Source organism: Salmo salar, chromosome 12 (assembly GCF_965601325.2).
Source record: "Salmo salar chromosome 12, fSalSal1, whole genome shotgun sequence".
Taxonomy (NCBI): Eukaryota; Metazoa; Chordata; class Actinopteri; order Salmoniformes; family Salmonidae; genus Salmo; species Salmo salar.
Window position 1 is genome coordinate 65871600 of NC_138302.1, and position 22969 is coordinate 65894568.

Sequence of the window (22969 nt, forward strand, 5' to 3'; positions counted from 1 at the left end):
GCTTAGTAATACTAAGCTATTTTAGGTACAGTATTTCTTAGTTGTATTCTTCAAAAACCAAGGGGTATATTTCAATAGTTGAAACAATCAATAAAACGTGACAGACAGCACCTTTAACAAATCCAGTTACCCACCCATACACATGCGTAATGTCCTTGAACTCAAGGAACTCGAAAAAAATCAGAAAATAATGATTTGCTGTAAAATCAGTCTTTAATTCATTTTTTCAATTTCAGTATAAAACAGCAATAATAACCAATTTACTAAATGAAATGAGTGAAAATAATGGGGTTAGGGTAGTATAATATAATCAAGTCTTTATTTAAAAAATAAATGAGCTAAATGAATTCAGAACACAATTAAATCACTATGACAGACTATGAATATGACCTGTTTTTAAAGAGCAACTGAACGTAATAAGCAACTACTCCATTTGAAAACGGCATATGTGGCATCAATATGAGTTAGGACCATTTATTCTATAGTCAAAATTGACTACAAAGTGTAAATAGGATCATTTTGGTCATAAAGTCAGTCTCATCCAAACAGATTTGCGAGATAATTAGGAAAAAATGGTATGTCACGGAATGAAGGGTACCGTAACTGTTTTCCTTGGGTTGGGTTTATTTCAATCCTGCCCACAGCTGGCAGGAGCGCAGCTGCACGCAACCTGATTGTAATGCCCATGGTCAATTTGGTTTGAAATTCGATATCCCTATGGGGCTAGTTAGAGACCATCAGTAAAATACACAAATGTACATGGGAAAATATTGTTTTATGTCAATAGCTCCAAATTGCAATGACTTAAAAACATCAAACCAACTATAAATTTAACAAATTAAAGTGATTCTCTGGTACTTTTGTATACTTTTTAGCCAGTAGTGCTCATAAGCCAAAAGTGTTCCCCGGAAAATTGGTAGGATACGACATAAGTGCACCATTTCTATTTCTCTCTCTCTCTCTCTCTCTCTCTCTCTCTCTCTCTCTCTCTCTCTCTCTCTCTCTCTCTCTCTCTCACTCTCACTCTCACTCTCACTCTCACTCTACTGTGTGTGCATCTTGCAAGCTGTCCCACAAATGGCAAGGGGCTGAAGCTCATTGGTTAAAACTGAAATTGCTAGGGGGCTGGCCTATGTGGGGGGAAATGTAGGGAAAATGGCACTGCACAGCTTCCAGAAAACAGTCGATTTCAAACTAGAGATTTTGTGGATAATTGAGGTAAAACAGTATTTCTGCTCATAGATTATGCATGTATGAACTACACATTGACACATCCAGCCCAAAGCTTATTGGTTGCGAAAGTACCAGAGCATGTCTTTAATATATAAATATTTGTTTTATTTTTTCTTTATTTAACTAGGCAAGTCAGTTAAGAACAAATTCTTATTTTCAATGACGGCCTAGGAACAGTGGGTTAACTGCCTTGTTCAGAAGCAGAACGACAGATTTGTACCTTGTCAGATCAGGGATTCGATCTTGCAACCTTTCTGTTACTAGTCCAACGCTTTAACCACTAGGCTACGCTGCTGCCCCATTGAAGCATTTAATGAGACAACTAAAAGGTGTGCAACATGAAATGATTGTCCTATTTACATTTTGGTCATTTATTGACAGTCCATAACTAGCCCCACAAATAGACTATCCAAAGTGAAACCAACTTTGCCAAGGTAGCACACCAGCCCATTTAAGCTAATTGGAGAAAGTTGGCTAGCTTGCTGGCTAGTCTATGCTACTTCCAGACACAATACCTGGTTAGACTGTCAAGTTATCTAGAAGGGTGAGTGACTGACTAACTGTGTGCTGTTTTGGCAGAGTGAAAGCAAAAAACGCCTCCCACATTTGAACATACACAAGAGACACCCACATCAAAGCAAGCCTCCAAAACCCAAATCTTGTTCTCAGTCGCATTTCCTAATGAGGAGAATTGAAACCGAGGCTAAATCAGGAAGATCAGCCCCCCTTTAATTGACATTATTATTAACCAAATATTTAAATACACAGCATACCAAGAGTGCATACACAAAATATTGATTGAACAACTCAGATAAAGAGATATGTGCAGTGCTATATGTACAATACCACAAGTCAAATTGAAGTCCTCTTTGTGTAAATTTATTACAAAATGTATAAGCAACATGAATTTCCCCCTGGCTGTGTAAACATTGGAGTTAAACTGCACGGCCATTGATTGCATAGTGTCAAAAAGTCTTTTGGAGAGAGCAGAGAGAAGAGGAAGCCCTTATTGACCTCCCAGTGGTAGATTGATTGCAGTTAGTAGTAATGACAAGCAAGTCCTGGGACAAACATATACAACATGGGGAGTATTATTCACTCAGTTGTCAGAGTAGCCAACTATTGTTCCCTGAAATGTCCCCCCCCCCAAAAAAAAAACAACCTTTTTGTGCTTGAATCTGATGCCTGTGTGTGCTTGGTCTCTGTGTCATGCAGACAGACATTCCATGGTGAACTTGGAACTTTAATTCAAATGTAGGATATGGCGCTATAACTTGTCACTGCTATAGTTTTTCTGAATGGATAGGGTTAAATCATACGGTAAACTTGTCATCGCTCTAAACATTGTGATTGAACAGCATAAGGAGGACAATTATTTAACTCATACACATCTCTGGTCCAGAACCTTCCCATAATGTTCTTATTCTTATATTACAACAAAATTGAATGCAAACTTTTAAGCTGTAGTGTTGAACGTGACAGAATGTTACATATAGACAAACCCCATTCACACTTCTCACATATTTAAGATGGAGGGGGATCAAAAATAACAAAACAACAAACTATTTACACATAGACATGTTAGACAATAATGAATAGTTCATCATGGACTCCTACACCACTGCAAGGAGAATAAATGTTATTTTGAGGATCACTAGAACCTTACAGACAGGAAGGAGCATACAATATAATAACGTGAAAACTTCTAAAAGTTACAGTAAATTATAAACTTTTCTCCCCGAGTGCTAAACATTGTGTGTGGAGAGGAGAGGAACATAATAAACCTAAACAGGTGGATGTTGTTCTCCGGTTTCAATAAAATACTACCTTCTTGATTCCAACAATACGATTGGCTCAGGTGTGCAATTGAAGTTTACAGGGGAAAATAAAAACAGGTTCCAGTGATTTAAAGTAGAATATGATTACATTTTCAAACCTGACCACTATGATAGTGGCCAATGTATAATTACATTAAATATGACAGTCCTATTTTTGCAAATTGGGGCCCTGAAAGTCTTTTTCGTATGCAAAATGTTGCATTGCCAAATTCTCTCGCTCACATTCTTCAATCGCTCAGCTTTGGACAGTCACTGAAAAGTACCCTCCATCTAATCTAATTGATCAGTGGTTCATACAAAAAATAAGAGCTTGCTTTACTATGCCACAAAACAACAGTTATTATATTGGTTTCATCGTTCTCCCCCAAGCTCATAAAATCAAACCAATCTCTGGTTGGGCCCAGGAGTTATGGCTGACTGTACAAATCCCTGACAACCTTATTCATGGTGGCGTGGTTTTCAAGGTCCTTCGAGCTTGATGTGACTTGACCAGGGAAAACTCCTGGCACTATTAGCTGGTTCCTTTCTGCTAATCCCTAGTTAACTTGGATTCCTCAAAAATGATTCCTCACAATTAATATGCTCCTTGAACATGAGGAATGTGCATAATTAGATAATCAAAAATAGACAAGTGCAAGATCAGTGTTAAGATCTTAAATTCACTAGTCTTTACCATTACATTTAAAAAAAATCTTATGTACAATAATCTTTCGCCACCATCTGTTCACAACTAGGTTCGTTTTCCAGAAAACTATCAGGTGAGACAGATAAAAACTTTTTTTTTTTTTTACATTTATACATACAATTTTAAAATAATATCTATACAGTGAAATACAGTATATCTAAAATACAGAGGCCTTGATGGGTACAGTACAGTAAATGGCCTCTATGTTCTACTCCAAACATCCCTTTGAATAGCAAATCAGGATTATCACCCCAATAACACAAACAGTTATGAAATGGAAGAACAACAATGGACAAAAACAAAACATGTATGGGCAAAGTTTTATAAGGCAAGAAGTAAACTTAATTCAAGAAAGTTGAGAATGTGTTCCATTTCTTATTTTGCCTTTTCAAGCAATAAACCTGTGATGCAAGTACAGCCAATGACGACTGACTGACGTAATTTTGTCTACGGCTTCTGATTGGTCTATCTAATGTGTGGTCATTAGTGTTCTAACATGCCTTACACATCCTTCATAACCCCCTGCCTCAAAGTGCACAGATACGTCACTGCAGGGTGAAGCAAGCACAAGCATTTAGAATAAGTTAAAGATAATTTAAAAAAACAAGGACTGGGTAAGACCTGGAAAGCTTAGGGAGGAAAGCCAGTAAGAATGGAGTAAGATGAATGTCTTTTGTACATACTGTATCACTCAACCCCAGGAAGTTATGTCACCAGAGACAGGAAGTCCTCATCTATTTGGCCCCTCGCAATACCTTCCAGATGATTGGATCTTGGAGGAGTGGGGAGAGAGATAAGATTGACTTCAGCACCTTAATACTCCCTGAAACTGTGCAAATAGAGGGCCAGTCAGGCTGTTGAGGTGTTGTGTGATTGGGCAGGAGGGCCGTAGGAGGTGTGGCGAGAGTAGAGTTCTCTTCCCTTCCAGTTAAAAGCTGTGTTTGGTGTAGACACTGACTCTGTCCGGGTGGATATATATATATATAAATATATATCTCATTCCTAAATCATGGGCATTAATATGGAGTTGGTCCCCCTTTTGCTGCTATAACAGCCTCCACTCTTCTGGGAAGGCTTTCCACTAGATGTTGGAACATTGCTGCGGGGACTTGCTTCCATTCAACCACAAGAACATTTGTGAGGTCAGGCACTGATGTTGGACGATTAGGCCTGGAAACCATTTCTGTATGGACCTCGCCTTTGTGCACAGGGGCATTGTCATGCTGAAACAGGAAAGGGTCTTCCCCAAACTGTTACCACAAAGTCGGAAGCATAGAATCATCTAGAATGTCATTGTATGACGTAGCGTTAAGATTTCCCTTCACTGGAACTAAGGTGCCAAGTCCGAACCATGAAAAACAGCCACAAACCATTATTCCTCCACCAAACTCTTCAGTTGGCACTATGCATTGGGGCAGCTTGCGTTCTCCTGGCATTCGCCAAACCCAGAATCGTCCGTCGGACTGCCAGATGGTGAAGTGTGATTCATCACTCCAGAGAACGAGTTTCCACTGCTCTAGACTCCAATGGAGGTGAGCTTTACACTATTCCAGCCACCGCTTGGCATTGCACATGGTGACCTTAGGCTTGTGTGCGGCTGCTCGGCCATGGAAACCTATTTCATGAAGCTCCAGACGAACAGTTCTTGTCCCAACGTTACTTCCAGAGACAGTTTGGAACTCTGTAGTGAGTGTTGCAACCGAGGACAGACAATTTTTATGCGCTATGCGTTTCAGCAGTCCTGTTCTGTGAGCTTGTGTGGCCAACCACTTCGTAGCTGAGCCGTTGTTGCTCCTAGACGTTTCCAATTCACAATAACAGCACTTAATGTTGACGAATTTGACGAACTGACTTGTTGGAAAGGTGGCATTCTCTGACGGTGCCATGTTGAAAGTCACTGAGCTTTTCAGTAAGGCCATTCTACTGCCAATGTTTCTCTATGGAGATTGCCTGGCTGTGTGCTCGATTTTATACAGCTGTCAGCAACGGGTTTGGCTGAAATAGCCGAATCCACTAATTTGAAGGGGTGTCCACATACTTTTGTGTGTGTGTATGTATATACAGTGCCAGATAAAAGATTGGAGACACCTACTCATTCAAGGGTTTGTCTTTATTTTTACTATTTTCTACATTGTAGAATAATAGTGAAGACATACAAACTATAAAATAACACATATGGAATCATGTAGTAACCAAAAAAGTGTTAAACAAATAAAAATATATTTTGTATTTGAGATTCTTCAAGGTAGCCACCCTTTGCCTTGATGACAGCTTTGCACACACAGCTTTCCCACATATGCTGAGCACTTGTTGGCTGCTTTTACTTCACTCTGCGGTCCAACTCATCCCAAACTATCTCAACTGGGTTGATGTCGGGTGATTGTGGAGGCCAGGTCATCTGATGCAGCACTCCATCACTCTCCTTCTTGGTCAAATAGCCTTTGCACAGCCTGGAGGTGTGTTGGGTCATTGTCCTGTTGTAAAACAAATGATAGTCCCACTAAGCGCAAACCAGATGGGATGACTTATCGCTGCAGAATGCTGTGGTAGCCATGCTGGTTAAGTGTGCTTTGAATTGTAAATAAATCACAGACAGTGTCACCAGCAAAGCACCCCCACACCATTACACCTCCTCCTCCATAGTTCACGGTGGGAACCACACATGCGGAGATCCTGCGTTCACCTACCCTGCGTCTCACAAAGACATGGCGGTTGGAACCAAAAATCTCCAAGGACACATTTCCACCGGTCTAATGTCCATTGCTTGTGTTTCTTGGCCCAAGCAAGTCTCTTCTTCTTATTGGTGTCCTTTAGTAGTGGTTTCTTTACAGCAATTCGACCATGAAGTCCTGATTCACCCAGTCTCCAGTTGATGTTGAGATGTGTCTGTTACTTGAACTCTGTGAATCATTTATTTGGGCTGCAATCTGAGGTGCAATTAACTCTAATGAACTTATCCTCTGCAGCAGAGGTAACTCTGGGTCTTCCTTTCCTGTGGCGGTTACTCATGAGAGCCAGTTTCATCATAGAGCATGACGTTTTTTGCGACTGCACTTGAAGAAACTTTCAAAGTTCTTGAAATGTTCCGTATTGACTAACCTTTATGTCTTAAAGTAATGATGGAATGTCATTTCTCTTTGCTTATTTGAGCTGTTCTTGCCATAATATGGACTTGGTCTTTTACAAATAGAGCCATCTTCTGTATACCACCCCTACCATGTCACAACACAACTGACTGGCTGAAATGCATGAAGGAAAGAAATTCCACAAATTAACAAGGCACACCTGTTAATTGAAATGCATTCCAGGTGACTACCTCATGAAGCTGGTTGAGACAATGCCAGGAGTGTGCAAAGCTGTCATCAAGGCAAAGGGTGGCTACTTTGAAGAATCTCAAATCTAAAATATAACACTTTTTGGCTTACTACATGATTCCATATGTGTTATTTCATAGTTTTGATGTCTTCACTATTATTCTACAATGTAGAAAATAGTAAAAAATAAAGAAAAACCCTGGAATGAGTAGGTGTGTCCAAACCTTTGACTGGTATTGTATATATACACCATTTTATACAGTGTACATCTCAAAACACAACAGTGCCCCTTGAAATCCAACAGACGTGGAATGCAAAAGACCTAAGATTTGAACCACATGCACCCCAAAAAGGGCTGTGTCAATACAGTGCGATAAAGTGCAGCCAACCCCCTCCTACTGCCCATTGTGGTACCATGCATTTTCTGTCTATGGAGCAGGTTGGTCCAAACTACTTTCTTCCTAACCCCCACTCCAACAGCCGTAATTTTTTCCACCATACGATGACTTGCCCAGCCCATCCGCCTGGCCCCTCACATATTATATGCCACGTAGATGGGGTCCAGTTGGTCAGCCAGGAAGGAGTCCCGGAGGTGCATGCGCTGTTTCTCTCCCCTGGAGTTGATGGGTATGACCCCCGGGTCCACGATGACCACCACGCCCACGATAAGATGGTGCTCCTCCAGCACCACATTGGTGACCAGGGGCACCAGGTCCAGGGCATCCTGCTCTGAGCCACACAGCTCAGCCACCACCACCAGTAGGTTGGTCCACGTGAACACCGCACTGCATGGGACACATGTTAAAAAGGGGTTATAATAAAATCAAATGTCTGACAAAGATGCAGTACACACGTGCGCACGTACACACACAAACAAACACACACTAAGAAATCTCTTCATCTCCCTCCAATTATGAAAACACAAATAAACCAATTGGACAATAAGTAAGGTTTCCTGGGACCCTCCAGTGTTCTGACCTCTCTGCGATGCTGCGGTGAGCCCGGGACACAGATGTCTCGATGTCGATGGGGTGGTAGCGCAGTCCCCTAAGCTCCAGAGTCTCATCCAGGGAACCCACCACAAACAGGGCGTCATGACGATCTGACCACAGAGAGGGACAAACAAATATGTTGAATACTGGGAATGTTGGGATAGTTAATTTAGCCCTAATCAGATCCCTAGTATGTCTCCCTTTTCATGTTAGCCATTAGTGTTAGCCTCCATAGCCCTCCATTTAAATTTGATTCATTAGCATCCACAGCCCTCCCTTTTCATCTTAACCATTAACATTAGCATCTATAGCCCTCCCTTTTTATGTTAGCCATTAGGGTTAGCCTCCATATCCCTGACCGTGCCCAGCCACTCACGCCCAGCGGCATCCAGTAGTTCAGTCCTCTTGACGAAGCCCAGGTTGCCAGTCCTGGCCCACAGGGTCGTGGGGTCTCCAAAGCTCAACTTGGTGTTAAAGTGGTCGGCCTGCAGGCTCTCCTCTCCATAGATGGTATAGTAGCCACTGGCACTGTGAGGGCTGTTGATCCAGATCTGACAGAGCGCAGAGTAGGGGACAATGTACAGTTAAGGATGGAATAGGAGAGTAATGTATGAGGAGAATTGTTGGTTATTGACAGGAATATGCGTTTTTCCTAATTATACCCTTCCTATTGCCCATCCTTTTATCTATGCCACATGTTGACATTTTCAATCTAATATTAGCATTCTCTCTCCCCTCACCTCTCCTAGATGGGAATCTCCTAGAGGTCCTCTGGTCTCTGGGTTCACAATGATCACCCTGACTCCTGGTAAGATCTAGAGAAAGTGATAGACAGTGATAGTAGAGAGACAGATGGTGAACAACAAACTCCCACAACAACACATCTTGCATCTGAATACAAAAGGGAATTTAATGTGTGTGGATCCATCAGGGGTGACTTACTTTTCCAGACTCCATCAAAGGGAGACTCTGAGGGGCTCCTCTCTCCACCAGCCTCACCCTGAGACAGAAAGTGAAAGCACATTGTGATGGTGAACTCAATATTGTAAAAACAAAAATATCCTCAGCGTCAAAGCTGCTCACACATATGTTCTCACCTGTCATGGCGGAGGGACTTCATGTCCACATACACAGTGGAGGGGTCCGGTCCAGTGGTTCCCTGAGAAACACACAGAAAACCTGACTGAAAACTCTGATACACATCCACTGTACATGGATCAGTCCTTGAGGAGACATACAGGGAGGTCCTGCTGTACTAACTGACCTCGCAGACAACCCTAAGAGTCCTCTATTTACATGTGACTCTTCTATTATGTAGAGTTAACAGAAGGCTTTAGCCTCCAGTTCAGGGAGACACTGGTTAGCGCATCAACCAACATGAGTCAAGGTTCAGCCACAAATCATAGGAACATTGGCCATGGCTGTCAAAACATTCATGTTTTCCTTTAGCCATTAATAAAAGTCTATCTTTCCAAACAAGTGAGTTATGCTTCCATCTTATAAAATTCCCTGTTGCCTAGTAACTCCTCACAGAACTGATTCTAGCTGGTTGAATACCTGCATGCAAATGGCCAGGTTGACCCTGGATCCAAAGGCTGTGCTGACAGCGCGGGGGGAGAGGCCCAGGTCCTTAAACAGCTTGGAGAATGACATGGTGAGGGCCAGACGAGGACGCTCCTCTGCTATCACCACACAGCTCCTCACACATGACAGGTTCAGACCCCGCGCCTGGAAGGGAAGAGAGAAGAAGAGTTAGCGTGTGCGTGTGTGTGTGTGTATGTGTGTACATGTGTTGTACTCACTTTGAGTATCTCTGTCTGCGTGCCTATCCCCTTGGTGCAGAGCTCCATGACAGAGTAGGAGCAGAAGGTGTCTCTGATGCGGTACTGGCTCAGGGTGCTCAGCCACAGGGGCAGACAGCTCTCCAACTCCATAGGAGGGATTAGGATGGACTGGTGGCCCGAGTACACACTACACACAGGAAACAAGAGAAGGTGTGTGTTCCGTATGTGTGTAAGCGAGAGAGATAAAGATACCCGTGTGTGTGTGTGTGTGTGTGTGTGTGTGTGTGTGTGTGTGTGTGTGTGTGTGTGTGTGTGTGTGTGTGTGTGTGTGTGTGTGTGTGTGTGTGTGTGTTACCTTGCGAGGCACCACAGTACGAAGCCCAAGCCACAGTAAGGGTCCAGGCAGATGGCTATTTGGCGTGAGGAGTAGAGCTCACACTGTAGCTTGATGGAGCGACACAGAGCACTGACCGCAGCATGGGAGATCTGATGGCCAGAGACACACACCCAATCACACACATATCACAATGAAACAACCAATAAGAGAAGCAGAATCAACCGCTAAAGCCATGGTTATGGCTACCGCCATTGGCCCACTAAAGCAGATGAGCAAAATGGGCCATTGGCTACTTACTTTGCCGATGGCAGGCTGCTTATGGGCTACCATAGGTTTACAAACTATCTGGGGCTGTTTTAGAGTATTGAGACCCAGCGGTAGCCTCCTGTAGATGACCTTACCTTGACCCCAGTGAGCATACCCGTGGTGGACACACTGAAGTCCAGATAGGCGATCATCTCTGCCGTGGGGGGCTTGTAGATCGTGGGGGGTCTATGGCGAGGGAGGTCATCTGGAAGAAGGGAACATGCACAACAAGGTTGAGGTTCTCTGGCTCAGGTTATATGGTTAGGTATGTTCTGTATGTGAGATCTTCTATGGCAGGGGTTCTCAAAGTGGGGTGTGGAGGTACTTTAGGGGTACGCAGCCAGAGCAAGCATTATATATATATATATATTTTTTTAAATAGATTAAACAAATTTTGTCCAAGGGATCCGTGGAATAAGTTTAGAGGGTATAATATAATACAATATCATTTATATACAATACATTTTCGTGAACCTGGGCATCATGTGCCTGGGAAGCTCACAGGGATATTGGTATCCACAGTAGTCCACCAACTTTCAACTTTCAACTCAATACTTTACATAAATGCACTGTAATTTAAACTTTAAATAGCAAAGTGTTCTCTCTGCCTCATGGTAAAATGTGTAGAATTGCAGGAAATTTGCAACAACAAAAAAGAGATGCTCTATGTTCCATCCCAGGGCCTGAGACTTGGTTCATCCGGCCATGCACTGCCAAAGTCATAGTAAAACTCATTGTATGCTATTTTTTATCTCACTCAAGTTGTGTTCTGAATATGAGGGGGTCCCTCACTGATGAATTTGCTACCACAAAAGGGGTCCCCGGGACCAAAAAGTTTAAGAACCCCTGGTCTTTGGTACCTGTGTCTATGATTGTCGGCCATGTTTTAATGTTCAGAGTGGCAGCAGCCTCTTTAGAGCGCAGGATCCTCATGAGGTTCTGAGTGGTAAGGATACAGGCAGCTTTACTGACCTGGAGACAGACAGAGGCACCACAAACAACATGTTAGTTTGTCTACCCTTGGAAGACCAAAATAATTACACTCAAACACCATGCTCATAAAAAAGCACCCATCCTCATACACTGACTTGATCAAAAGATAGCACATACAGTTGAAGTCAGAAGTTTACATACACTTAGGTTAGAGTCATTAAAATTTGTTTTCAACCACTCCACAAACTTCTTGTTAACAAACTATAGTTTTGGCAAGTCGGTTAGGACATCTACTTTGTACATGACACAAGTAATTTTTCCAACAATTGTTTACAGACAGATTATTTCACTTATAATTCACTGTATCACAATTCCAGTGGGTTAGAAGTTTACATACACTAAGTTGACTGTGCCTTTAAAAAACTTGAAAATTCCAGAAAATGATGTCATGGCTTTAGAAGCTTCTGATAGGCTAATTAACATAATTTGAGTCAATTGGAGGTGTACCTGTGGATGTATTTCAAGGTCTACCTTTAAACTCAGCACCTCTTTGCTTGACATCATGGGAAAATCAAAAGAAATCAGCCAAGACCTCAGAAAAAAAATTGTAGACCTCCACAAGTCTGGTTTTCCTTGGAAGCAATTTTCAAACGCCTGAAGGTACCATGTTCATCTGTACAAACAATAGTATGCAAGTATAAACACCATGGGACGACGCAGCCGTCATACCACTCAGGAAGGAGATGCGTTTTGGTGCGAAAAGTGCAAATCAATCCCAGAACAACAGCAAAGGACCTTGTGAAGATGCTGGAGGAAACAAGTACAAAAGTATCTATATCCACAGTAAAACGAGTCCTATATCGACATAACCTGAAAGGCCGCTCAGCAAGGAAGCCACTACTCCAAAACCGCCATAACAAAAGCCAGACTACGGTTTGCAACTGCACATGGGAACAAAGATATTACTTTTTGGAGAAATGTCCTCTGGCCTGATGAAACAAAAATAGAACTGTTTGGTCACAATGACCATTGTTTTGTTTGGAGGAAAAAGGGTGAGGCTTGCAAGCCGAAGAACACCATCCCAACTGTGAAGCACGGGGGTGGCAGCATCATGTTGTGAGGGTGCTTTGCTGCAGGAGGGACTGGTGCACTCCCAAAATAGATGGCATCATGAGGAAGGGAAATTATGTGGTAATATTGAAGCAAAACCTCAGTCAGGAAGTTAAAGCTTGGTTACAAATGGGTCTTCCAAATGGACAATGACCCCAAGCATACTTCCAAAATTGTGGCAAAATGGCTTAAGGACAGCAAAGTCAAGGTATTGGAGTGGCCATCACAAAGCCCTGACCTCAATCCTTTAGAAAATTTGTGGGCAGAACTGAAAAAGCGTGTGCGAACAAGGAGGCCTACAAACCTGACTCAGTTACACCAGCTCTGTCAGGAGGAATGGGCCAAAATTCACCCAACTTATTGTGGGAAGCATGTGGAAGGCTACCCGAAACATTTGACCCAAGTTAAACAATTTAAAGGCAATGCTACCAAATACTAATTGAGTGTATGTAAACTTATGACCCACTGGGAATGTGATGAAAGAAATAAAACGCTGAAATAAATCATTCTCTACTATTATTCTGACATTTCACAGTCTGAAAATAAAGTGGTTATCCTAACTGACCTAAGGCAGGGAATTTTTACTATGATTAAATGTCAGGAATTGTGAAAAACGGAGTTTAAATGTATTTGGCTAAGTTGTATGTAAACTTCCAACTTCAACTGTATACACACAAACACACACACTTACGTCGATGATCATGCGGACAGTGGGAAGTGTGGCTGCCAGGTTCTGTGGATGAGGAGGTCTGACAGTGACAGGAACACAGCCAGCATACAGACAGCCATAGAAGGAGGTTATCAGGTCAATACCTAGAGAGTGAGACAGAGAGACAAAGACAGACTGTAACTCTAAGTCATCCTCAACAGGTACGGCTATGCCACTTCTCAGAGTCTGACGGACAGACAGAAAGGACTCACCAGGAGGGTAGAGCAGCACCACATTGTCCCCGGTGTTGATGCTGCCTTTCTCTGTGAGCGCCGCTGCAATCTTCTCCGCCCGCTTATGTAGCTGCACACATGTTGCTGTGGATACCGCTACCCCCTAAAGCACAGGAGTTAGAGAGGGTAGGGGCAAGGGGTTTATTTACAAGTGGGCACAACTGTATTTGGGGGGTTCTGTTTACTGTAATACGTGTGAGAGTGAGTCTATACGAGTGAGAGTGCTACCTTTGCATTGAGCAGCACATAGAGACAGTGGTCTGGGTCAGTCTGTGCCCTCCACTGTAGAGCCTCGGACAGGAACTGGTGCTGAGGAGAGAAAAGAGAGGGTCAAACGTCATTACATAGCAATCGTATCAATATGCATATCAATTGTATATCAACATGAGGGGAAAAACATCTATTGATATCAACACAAAATAACTACAAATAAATCTAATAGGAGTTGTATTTTGCTGATGGGACGAACCTGACAGAACTTGAATTTCCTCAAATTAATTCCCTTAAGTTACAGTAAGTCTAAGGACATGAAGATGGTCAATACAGGTGCACTGCAGTAAATAGCCCTGGAGCCAAAATGTCCTCCGTAGGTAGCTTTTCTACCAGGAGGAAGGCAACTGTCACTCCCATTGGCAAAATATCAAGACAATTGTCAATCTACACCATGCAGCATTAGCCAAACTACTCCTTAAAATAATGAAAAACTGATTTAAGTTGTAGCTAACAGCAATTATGGGAAGAAATCGTTTGGGGAAAAACAGCAAAGCACATGAAGAGCAGATATTGATGTTTGGATCTCGGGAAGATGGCTTGCAGGGCCTTCCTTGGAGTCCAAACAATTCTGCAGACCTGCAAGGCCTGTGTGTGTCTGTGTGTGTAATGTTTTGAACATTCAGGAGGTGATGGGAGCCAATGGAAGGCATGGGGCATCAGGTGACATTAAGAGATGCCACGACAGACTGTCCCCATAACTGTGCTGTGATGCAGAAGGGGAAAAAAATTGCATAATACATTAGCACGTGCAGATTCAGAGCGTCACTTCTGACACCATGCAAGATCTCACATCTTGCCAGAACTTAGCGATGCATCCATAGAAATATTTGCGTGTGCAACTGAAAAATAACTCCATTCACATATAGCGCGTCACTGTACAGCACATTGCAGACAGAAGCAAAGGAAGAACCAGGGTGTGGTGGGTAGGGAGGGGGCAGTAGCTCTTACCATCATAGTAGGCCACATACGGAGCTATGTAATGTTACATACAGAGAGAGACGGGTGCATTAGGACAGAAGAAAGAATGCATCATGTTGCTCACATGGTTTACCAGCTATCTTGTCCGGTCTAACTACCCAACAAGCAAACACTTACTGGACCACTGGTGGCAAAGAGGCAGCACACCACTGCAGGCAAGCCCATATTGGACCGCTGTCTGCAACCAATATGGCGGCAGACCAACAGCACACCGAACGTGACTATCCGGCAGTAGGCATGCCATTGTTTGTAGTGTTGGCTACCACCAGGTTAGTAGTACCAGATACCGCTATTGTCCCTACCATGCTATGGGCCACCGTGCATGTGGGTCCTTTCTAACTGGTGTGATGATGAGAGAGAGGTCCTGAGGTGGTCCTACCTTCCTGATTAGGTCCTGGTCCTCGATCATGCCCAGATCCCTGCCTGCTGCCTGGGCTATCCTCTTCCCTGCTACCAGGTTCCCCACCATGATGGAGGCTGGACCCACACCCACTAAATAGATAAAGAGAGAGAGAGAGAAAGAGAGAGAGATAAAGAGAGAGACAAAGAGAGATGCATTTTCACAATATTCACAATAAAGTCCCTAGCTCAAAAGTCATGGCCACTGTAAGCCAACCAGTTGCCAAGTTTTGCTGTATGATCCCGTGAACTGAGCCTACTGTACCTGGCTGTTTCTGCCGTGGTTTGGGGAGGTTGGTGACACAGGTATGGGGGCACATGAGGATGTTACAGGGGTGCAGGTTGCCGTCCAGGAAGTGCTGCTTGGTCTCGAAGATGTGGATCCCTCCCAGGTGGGTCTTGGGTAATGTGTTGGCAGGCACCAGGGCTAGGCAGTACAAACCCACCTGGTGAATACTGTCAATGGCCTGGACAGTGGACACACACAACACCCCTCAGTTAGACAACTTCTCTAATGAAGTGTTTAGAGTACATTGAAAACTGTGGTGTTCATTTTGGAATGTACCAAGAAAGAGGTGTTTGTAGGGGGGTTAGCTACCTGCAGTACTCGGCTCATCCACTGGAAGCTGTCCTCCTCACTGGCATCTGGCCTCTGCTCTGCCACAACCACTATCCTCTCATCATAGAACACTGTCACAGAGAACACCGCAATCCTGACACACACACGCACACAATTAGAATGTCTGCAAGGATCCATAGTCACACTCATAGATATTGACCTCTCCCTCCATAAACTGTATATGTACATCCACACATAAAGCAGAGAACACTGCAATTCCTACACACACAAAACTGCTCTGATAACAAGCATTTTCACAGCTTGAGATTCTCTTTTCGGAGCCAATACACCCCCACATCCCACACAGAAACATGCTGTATACATACACTCATATTGCGAGTGCACTATGGGCCTGCCGTGCTCACTAATAACCACCAGATGACAGTGGTGATACACAACAAACAGAGCTTAATGCCATAGAGACTGCAATGTTGCATCTGTGAAATTATGGAGTCTGTGACAGCATGAGCAGCGACATTGAGGCTATCTTCAGTTTAAAGTAGTCCATTTTCTTTAGATAAAAAAAAAATTGGAAAGCTAATATTGGTGTACTGGAGTCTTGAACCAAATCTTGTGTGCCATTCATTTATTGTGGCCACTAGATGATGTCATATAGCTTAAAGCCATTTACAAACTAGGCAAACCAATTTGAAGATAACACATTTTGATCATTGGCTGATCGCTCCCAACCCATAGGAATCCCCACCCAGTTGACTACTTTAAACTGGTGGAAGCCCTCAATGGCAATGTCCATGCAAAAACAGGTTATTTCCAAGTAATGATCTATATACATCTCTATGCTCAATCCCCAATATACCTGACTCACAGCGAGCACATACAGCACAGACCTCATCCACTGTCCCTTCAAATACATACGCATGCACACACCCAGTACTCACCTCCCACGATACACAGTCTTGACAGGCTCCACGGCCAGTGCTGTGGCCACCAAGTCATCAGCGTTGTGTCTCCTCCCACTCACCATCAGCAGGCCTTCGTTCTTCCCCACCACAAATATCAGACTGCCCTGTAGAAGGGTTAGACACAGCATTCAATACACACTGCACACACTGCACACGGATATGGACACACGCACACACACACAAACACAAGACAGTCTTACTTACGGGTCCTACGAAGCCTAGGAGTCCAGATCTCACAAAAGGGATCTCTCCAATAGGAGCACCAAGAGCATTGACAGGAATCACCTATAGACAGACAGACAGACAGACAGACAGACAGACAGACAGACAGACAGACAGACAGACAGACAGACAGACAGACAGACAGACAGACAGACAGACAGACAGACAGACAGACAGACAGACAGACAGACAGACAGACAGACAGACAGACAGACAGACAGACAGACAGACAGACAGACAGACAGACAGACAGACAGACAGACAGACAGACAGACATTTTTAACATTTCTAATAGAAAACGTGTTGGTAAGCATATTGAATGTTCAGTGTTTGGTGTGTCTGACCAGGTCCTGACCAGGTGTCTGACCATGTTCCCCCATACAGTATGTAACACATAAGGGGGAATCGAATGGTTGTGGGTCCGTACCTCAAAGGTGTTCTTTGTGACTCCTGGTAGGCCATAGTACATGTTACCTCCTGCACGAGAGTTCACCACGATCTCCCCTATCTCATCTGTCTTACAGAGCTGAGGAGGCCCTTCAGGCTTCACTATACACATCAGAGCTATAGACACAGAGAATCAGAGTCAGGCTTCACTATACACATCAGAGCTATAGACACAGAGAATCAGAGTCAGGCTTCACTATACACATCAGAGACAGAAACACAGAGACAGAGTCAGGCTTCACTATACACATCAGAGATAGAAACACAGAGACAGTCAGGCTTCACTATACACATCAGAGATATAGACACAGAGGCAGCTGCACAGATAAATACATGTACAGGAATAATAACGCACATACAATTACAGAAACCAACTAACACATAAAGAAACAAATATAATAATAATAGTAATATATGCCATTTGGAAGAGACTTTTGTCCAAATTGACTTCCAGTCATCCGTGCATACATTTTATGTGCGGGTGGCCCCGGGAACAAACACATTCATATTTAAAAATGGACCTGCAGTGGAGGTGGTTTGGAATCATACTCTCGTGAGTAGTTACTATAGCCCTTGTACGCCAATTACACACATACACATGGATTTCACTCCTGATATCATTCTCAAGTGAGATCCTCCTTTTCTCTCTGTCTTCAATACTGTGCATCCCCCCTCCTCACCTCCAGGCATCACATGACCCACATCCTGCACGGTGAGGGCAGAGTTTTTGTCCTCCGTGTTGACCCTGATGACACCGTGACTCAGACCCCCCATGGAGAGGATGGCCCTGGCTGGGAGGGGCGTCCCCGGCACCCCCGGTCTGCACACAGAAAGGTACAGGAGAGGACAGGGATTTTACACAAAATATACACACACTGCCGAAAGACAGTCCTCGTATCCGTAGAAAAATTATATTATTGAAGGTGCATTTTGTAACATACATTTCATTACATTTTTTCCAGAGGTAACTCAGGGTACTACAAACACATGTGTTTGTCAGTTACTTTAAGGAGCAGTTCTCTGTCTGTGGGTCTAACCCCAAGTTCTGGAAAATGGTTAAAGACCTGGAGAATAAACCCTCCTCCTCACAGCTGCCCATGTCCCTTAATGTTTATGATGTGGTTGTTACTGACAAGAAGCATATGGCTGAGCTCTTTAATCACCAGTTCATTAAGTCAGGATTCCTATTTGACTCAGCCATGCCTCCTTGCCCGTCCAACATTTCCTTGTCTCCAAGCCCTTCTAATGCGACTATCGCCGATGCGTCTCCCTCTTTTTCCCCTGCCCCGCTACAAAGTTTCTCCCTGCAGGCAGTCACTGAGTCCGAGGTGCTAAAGGAGCTCCTTAAACTTGACCCCAAAAACCCATCTGGGTCAGATATTTTAAACCCTTTCTTCTTATAGGCCTATTTCTATTTTGCCTTGTTTATCAAAAGTGTTGGAAAAACTTGCCAATAATCAACTGACTGGCTTTCTTGATGTCTATAGTATTCTCTCGGGTATGCAATCTGGTTTCCGCTCAGGTTATGGATGTGTCAACGCAACCTTAAAGGTCCTCAATGATGTCAACCATTGCCCTTGATTCTAAGCAATATTGTGCTGCTATTTTTATTGACTTGGCCAAAGCTTTTGATAAGGTAGACCATTCCATTCTTGTGCGCCGGCTAAGGAGTATTGGGGTCTCTGAGGGGTCTTTGGCCTGGTTTGCTAACTACCTCTCTCAAAGAGTGCAGTGTATGAAGTCAGAAAATCTGCTGTCTCAGTCACTGCCTGTCACCAAGGGAGCACCCCAAGGCTCAATCCTAGGCCCCACGCTCTTTTCAATTTACATCAACAACATAGCTCAGGCAGTAGGAAGCTCTCTCATCCATTTATATGCAGATGATACAGTCTTATACTCAAAGCTTTCTTAGTGTCCAACAAGCTTTCTCTACCCTTAACCTTGTTCTGAACACCTCCAAAATAAAGGTCATGTGGTTTGGTAAGAAGAATGCCCCTCTTCCCACATGTGTCATTATTACCTCTGAGGGTTAAGAGCTTGAAGTAGTCACCTCATACAAGTACTTGCGAGTATGGCTAGACGGTGCACTGTCCTCTCAGCACATATCAAAGCTGCAGGCTAAAGTTAAATCTAGACTTGGTTTCCTCTATCGTAATCGCTCCTCTTTCACCCCAGCTACCAAACTAACCCTGATTCAGATTACCATCCTACCCATGCTAGATTGCGGAGACATCATTTATAGATCGGCAGGTAAGGGTGCTCTCGAGTGGCTAGATGTTCTTTACCGTTCAGCCATCAGATTTGCCACCAATGCTACTTATAGGACACATCACTGCACTCTATACTCCTTTGTAAACTGGTCATCTCTGTAAACCCGTCGCAAGACCCACTGGTTGATGCTTATTTATAAAACCCTCTTAGGCCTCACTCCCCCATATCTGAGATATCTACTGTAGCCCTCATTCTCCACATACAACACCCGTTCTGCCAGTCACATTCTGTTAAAGGTCCCCAAAGCGCACACATCCCTGGGTCGCTCCTCTTTTCAGTTCGCTGCAGCTAGCGACTGGAACGAGCTGCAACAAACACTCAAACTGGACAGTTTTATCTCAATCTCTTCATTCAAAGACTCAATCATGGACACTCTTACTGACAGTTGTGGCTGCTTTGTATGATGTATTGTTGTCTCTACCTTCTTGACCTTTGTGCTGTTGACTTTCCCCAATAATGTTTGTACCATGTTGTGTTGCTACCATGTTGTTGTCATGTTGTGTTGCTACCATGCTGTGTTGTCATGTTTTGCTGCCTTGTTATGTTGTTGTCTTAGGTCTTTCTTTATGTAGTGTTGTGTCTCTCTTGTTGTGATGTGTGTTTTGTCCTATATTTATATTGTATTTATTTTTTTAATCCCAGGCCCACGTCCCCGCAGGAGGCCTTTTGCCTTTTGGTAGGCCGTCATTATAAATAAGAATATGTTCTTAACTGACTTGCCTAGTTAAATAAAGGTTAAATAAATACAAATAAATAAATAACATTTGGCCAAGTAGCAAAACAAAACACAAACTGTTACTTTCGCTAAGCAGACCGATTCAGCCCATCCTACCTGCGGATGGCCACCGTCATGGCCTCAGGGGAGGTGGCACAGGGACAGATGACCTCTGGCTTCAGCCCGTGGATCTGGAACACGTTGAGGAAGGCATCGCAGGACGACACCGACCCTTAGGGAGAGGCAAAGACAGAGAGAGAGACTCAACAACAATGACATCTCATAACACTGACCATTTTTGGAGGGTACCCATTCTAACCATACAGGGCTTTATTTATCACTTGCAATTGTCCTATTTGCTGTATGTCAGCCCCACTGACTGCCTGGAAGGTGCAATCCCACTAAGCATTTACCGACAACAATGTTTTTTGGTCCTGTCCAGACTGGACCAAATCTGAACCAATCATAGACGTCTATGTTTGGTTCAGATTTTGTCCGGTCTAGACCAGCCTTGATTTCAACATCCACAGACGTCTGGACTGGTCTATATTTGGCCCAAACATAGACGTCTATAATTGGTTCAGATTTGGTCCACTCCGGACATCTACAGTGCCTTCGGAAGGTTTTCAGACCCCTTGACTTTTCCCACATTTTGTTAGGTTAGCCTTATTCTAAAATGTACTTTAAAAAATGTTTTCCTCATCAATCTACACACAATACCCCATAATGACAAGGCACAAACAGGTTTATAGGAATTGTTGCTAATTTATTACAAATAAAAACTGAAATATCACATTTACATAAGTATTCAGACCAGTACTTTGTTGAAGCACCTTTGGCAGCGATTACAGTCTCGTCCCTTCTTGGGTATGACGCTACAAGCTTGGCACACCTGTATTTGGGGAGTTTCCCCCATTCTTCTCTGCAGATCCTCTCAAGTTTTGTCAGGTTGGAAGGGGAGCTAGGCTGCACAGCTATTTTCAGGTCTCTACAGAGATGTTCGATTGGGTTCAAGTCCGGGCTCTGGCTGGGCCACTCAAGGACATTCAGAGACTTGTCCCGAAGCCACTCCTGTGTTGTCTTGGCTGTGTGCTTAGGGTCGTTGTCCTGTCGGAAGGTGAACCTTCGCCCCAGTCTGATCTCTCTGTACTTTGCTCCGTTCATCTTTGCCTAGATCCTGACTAGTCTCCCAGTCCCTGCCGCTGAAAAACATCCCCACAGCATGATACGCCAGCACCATGCTTCACTGTAGGGATGGTGCCAGGTTTCCTCTAGACATGACGCTTGGCATTCAGGCCAAAGAGTTCGATCTTGGTTTCATCAGACCAGAGAATCTTGTTCCTCATGGTCTGAGAGTCTTTAGGTGCCTTTTGGCAAACTCCAATCGGGCTGTCATGTGCCTTGTATTGAGAAATGGCTTCCGTCTGGTCACTCTACCATAAAAGCCTGATTGGTGGAGTGATGCAGAGATGGTTGTCCTTCTGGAAGGTTCTCCTATCTCCACAGAGGAACTCTGGAGCTCTGTCAGAGTGACCATAGGGTTCTTGGTCACCTCCCTGACCAAGACCCTTGTCCCGTGATTGCTCAGTTTGGCTGGGCTGCCAGCTCTAGGAAGAGTCTTGGTGGTTTCAAACTTTTTCTATTTAAGAATGATGGAGGCCACTGTGCTCTTGGGGACCTTCAATGCTGCAGACATGTTTTGGTACCCTTCTCCAGATCTGTGCCTCGACAAAATCCTGTCTCGGAGCTCTACGGAAAATTCCTTCGACCACATGGCTTGGTTTTTGCTGTACTGTATTGTCCCCTACTTTATTCTAATGCACTATACTCTAATGAACTAAACTTTACTCTACTGTGTACACTACCAAATAAATGTTTTCCTGTACTGCACTCTACTGTGCTCTATTGTACAAAACTGTGCCGTACTGTACTGTGAGGTTCAAACTTGTGAAACATAGCCTAAATGTCTATTATTAGTTCAGTTTTGGATTTGGTCTACACGACCAAATGTGTACTTGTTTGGGGGCGGGGCTAATTAGCATAATACCCAGCATGCTTCATTATACATCAAAAATATATAATTTACATTTAGATTATTCAGCAGATGATCTTATCCAGAGCCACCTACAGTCAGTGCATTCAACTTAAGTAGATAAACAACAATATATCACAGTCATAGCAAGATTTTTTTTTAACTGAGAATGTTATTGTAGTTGAAGTTGTCTGTTGGTTTATCCTGTTAGGGCTAGGGGGCAGTATTGACACAGCTGGATAAAAAACGTACCCAAATTAATCTGGTTAGTACTCCTGCCCAGTAACTAGAATATGCATATAATGATTGGCTTTGGATAGAAAACACCCTAAAGTTTCTAAAACTGTTTGAATGGTGTCTGTGAGTATAACAGAACTCATACGGCAGGCCAAAACCTGAGAAGATTCCATGCAGGAAGTGGCCTGTCTGACAAGTGGTGTTTTATCTTGGCTCTTTTTATTGAAGACTGAGGATCTTTGCAATAACGTGACACTTCCTACGGCTCCCATAGGCTCTCAGAGCCCGGGAAAAAGCTGAAGGATATCAAGGCAGGCTCTGGCTGAAACACTTTATCGCGTTTGGCAAGTGGCCGATCAGAGTACTGTGGGCTTAGGCG

At 43.6% G+C, this 22969-nt stretch overlaps 1 protein-coding gene across 4 annotated transcripts in view; it reads right to left on the reverse strand.

Annotated features, from left to right (window-relative positions):
- Nucleotides 1–2090: 2090 nt before the first annotated feature.
- The window catches only part of LOC106565592 (disco-interacting protein 2 homolog B-A), an 80364-nt gene continuing 59485 nt past the window's right edge, over nt 2091–22969 (reverse strand). For 2 of the 4 annotated variants that reach the window (XM_082959234.1, XM_014132882.3), the window contains exons 17-39: nt 20439–20553; nt 18016–18155; nt 17316–17452; nt 16871–16951; nt 16643–16770; nt 15723–15837; nt 15390–15591; nt 15105–15217; nt 14696–14719; nt 13703–13783; nt 13454–13577; nt 13224–13345; nt 11350–11461; nt 10585–10694; nt 10202–10332; nt 9865–10033; nt 9620–9790; nt 9160–9221; nt 9005–9062; nt 8803–8877; nt 8439–8613; nt 8049–8172; nt 2091–7855 (exon numbers count right to left, since the gene is read on the reverse strand). In XM_082959234.1, the coding sequence (XP_082815360.1) occupies nt 7603–7855; nt 8049–8172; nt 8439–8613; nt 8803–8877; nt 9005–9062; nt 9160–9221; nt 9620–9790; nt 9865–10033; nt 10202–10332; nt 10585–10694; nt 11350–11461; nt 13224–13345; nt 13454–13577; nt 13703–13783; nt 14696–14719; nt 15105–15217; nt 15390–15591; nt 15723–15837; nt 16643–16770; nt 16871–16951; nt 17316–17452; nt 18016–18155; nt 20439–20553 (2822 nt within the window). In that variant the 3' untranslated portion in view covers nt 2091–7602. The remainder of the gene's footprint in view (nt 7856–8048; nt 8173–8438; nt 8614–8802; nt 8878–9004; nt 9063–9159; nt 9222–9619; nt 9791–9864; nt 10034–10201; nt 10333–10584; nt 10695–11349; nt 11462–13223; nt 13346–13453; nt 13578–13702; nt 13784–14695; nt 14720–15104; nt 15218–15389; nt 15592–15722; nt 15838–16642; nt 16771–16870; nt 16952–17315; nt 17453–18015; nt 18156–20438; nt 20554–22969) is intronic. The other 2 variants (XM_045691640.2, XM_014132884.3) reach the window with 1 other exon arrangement.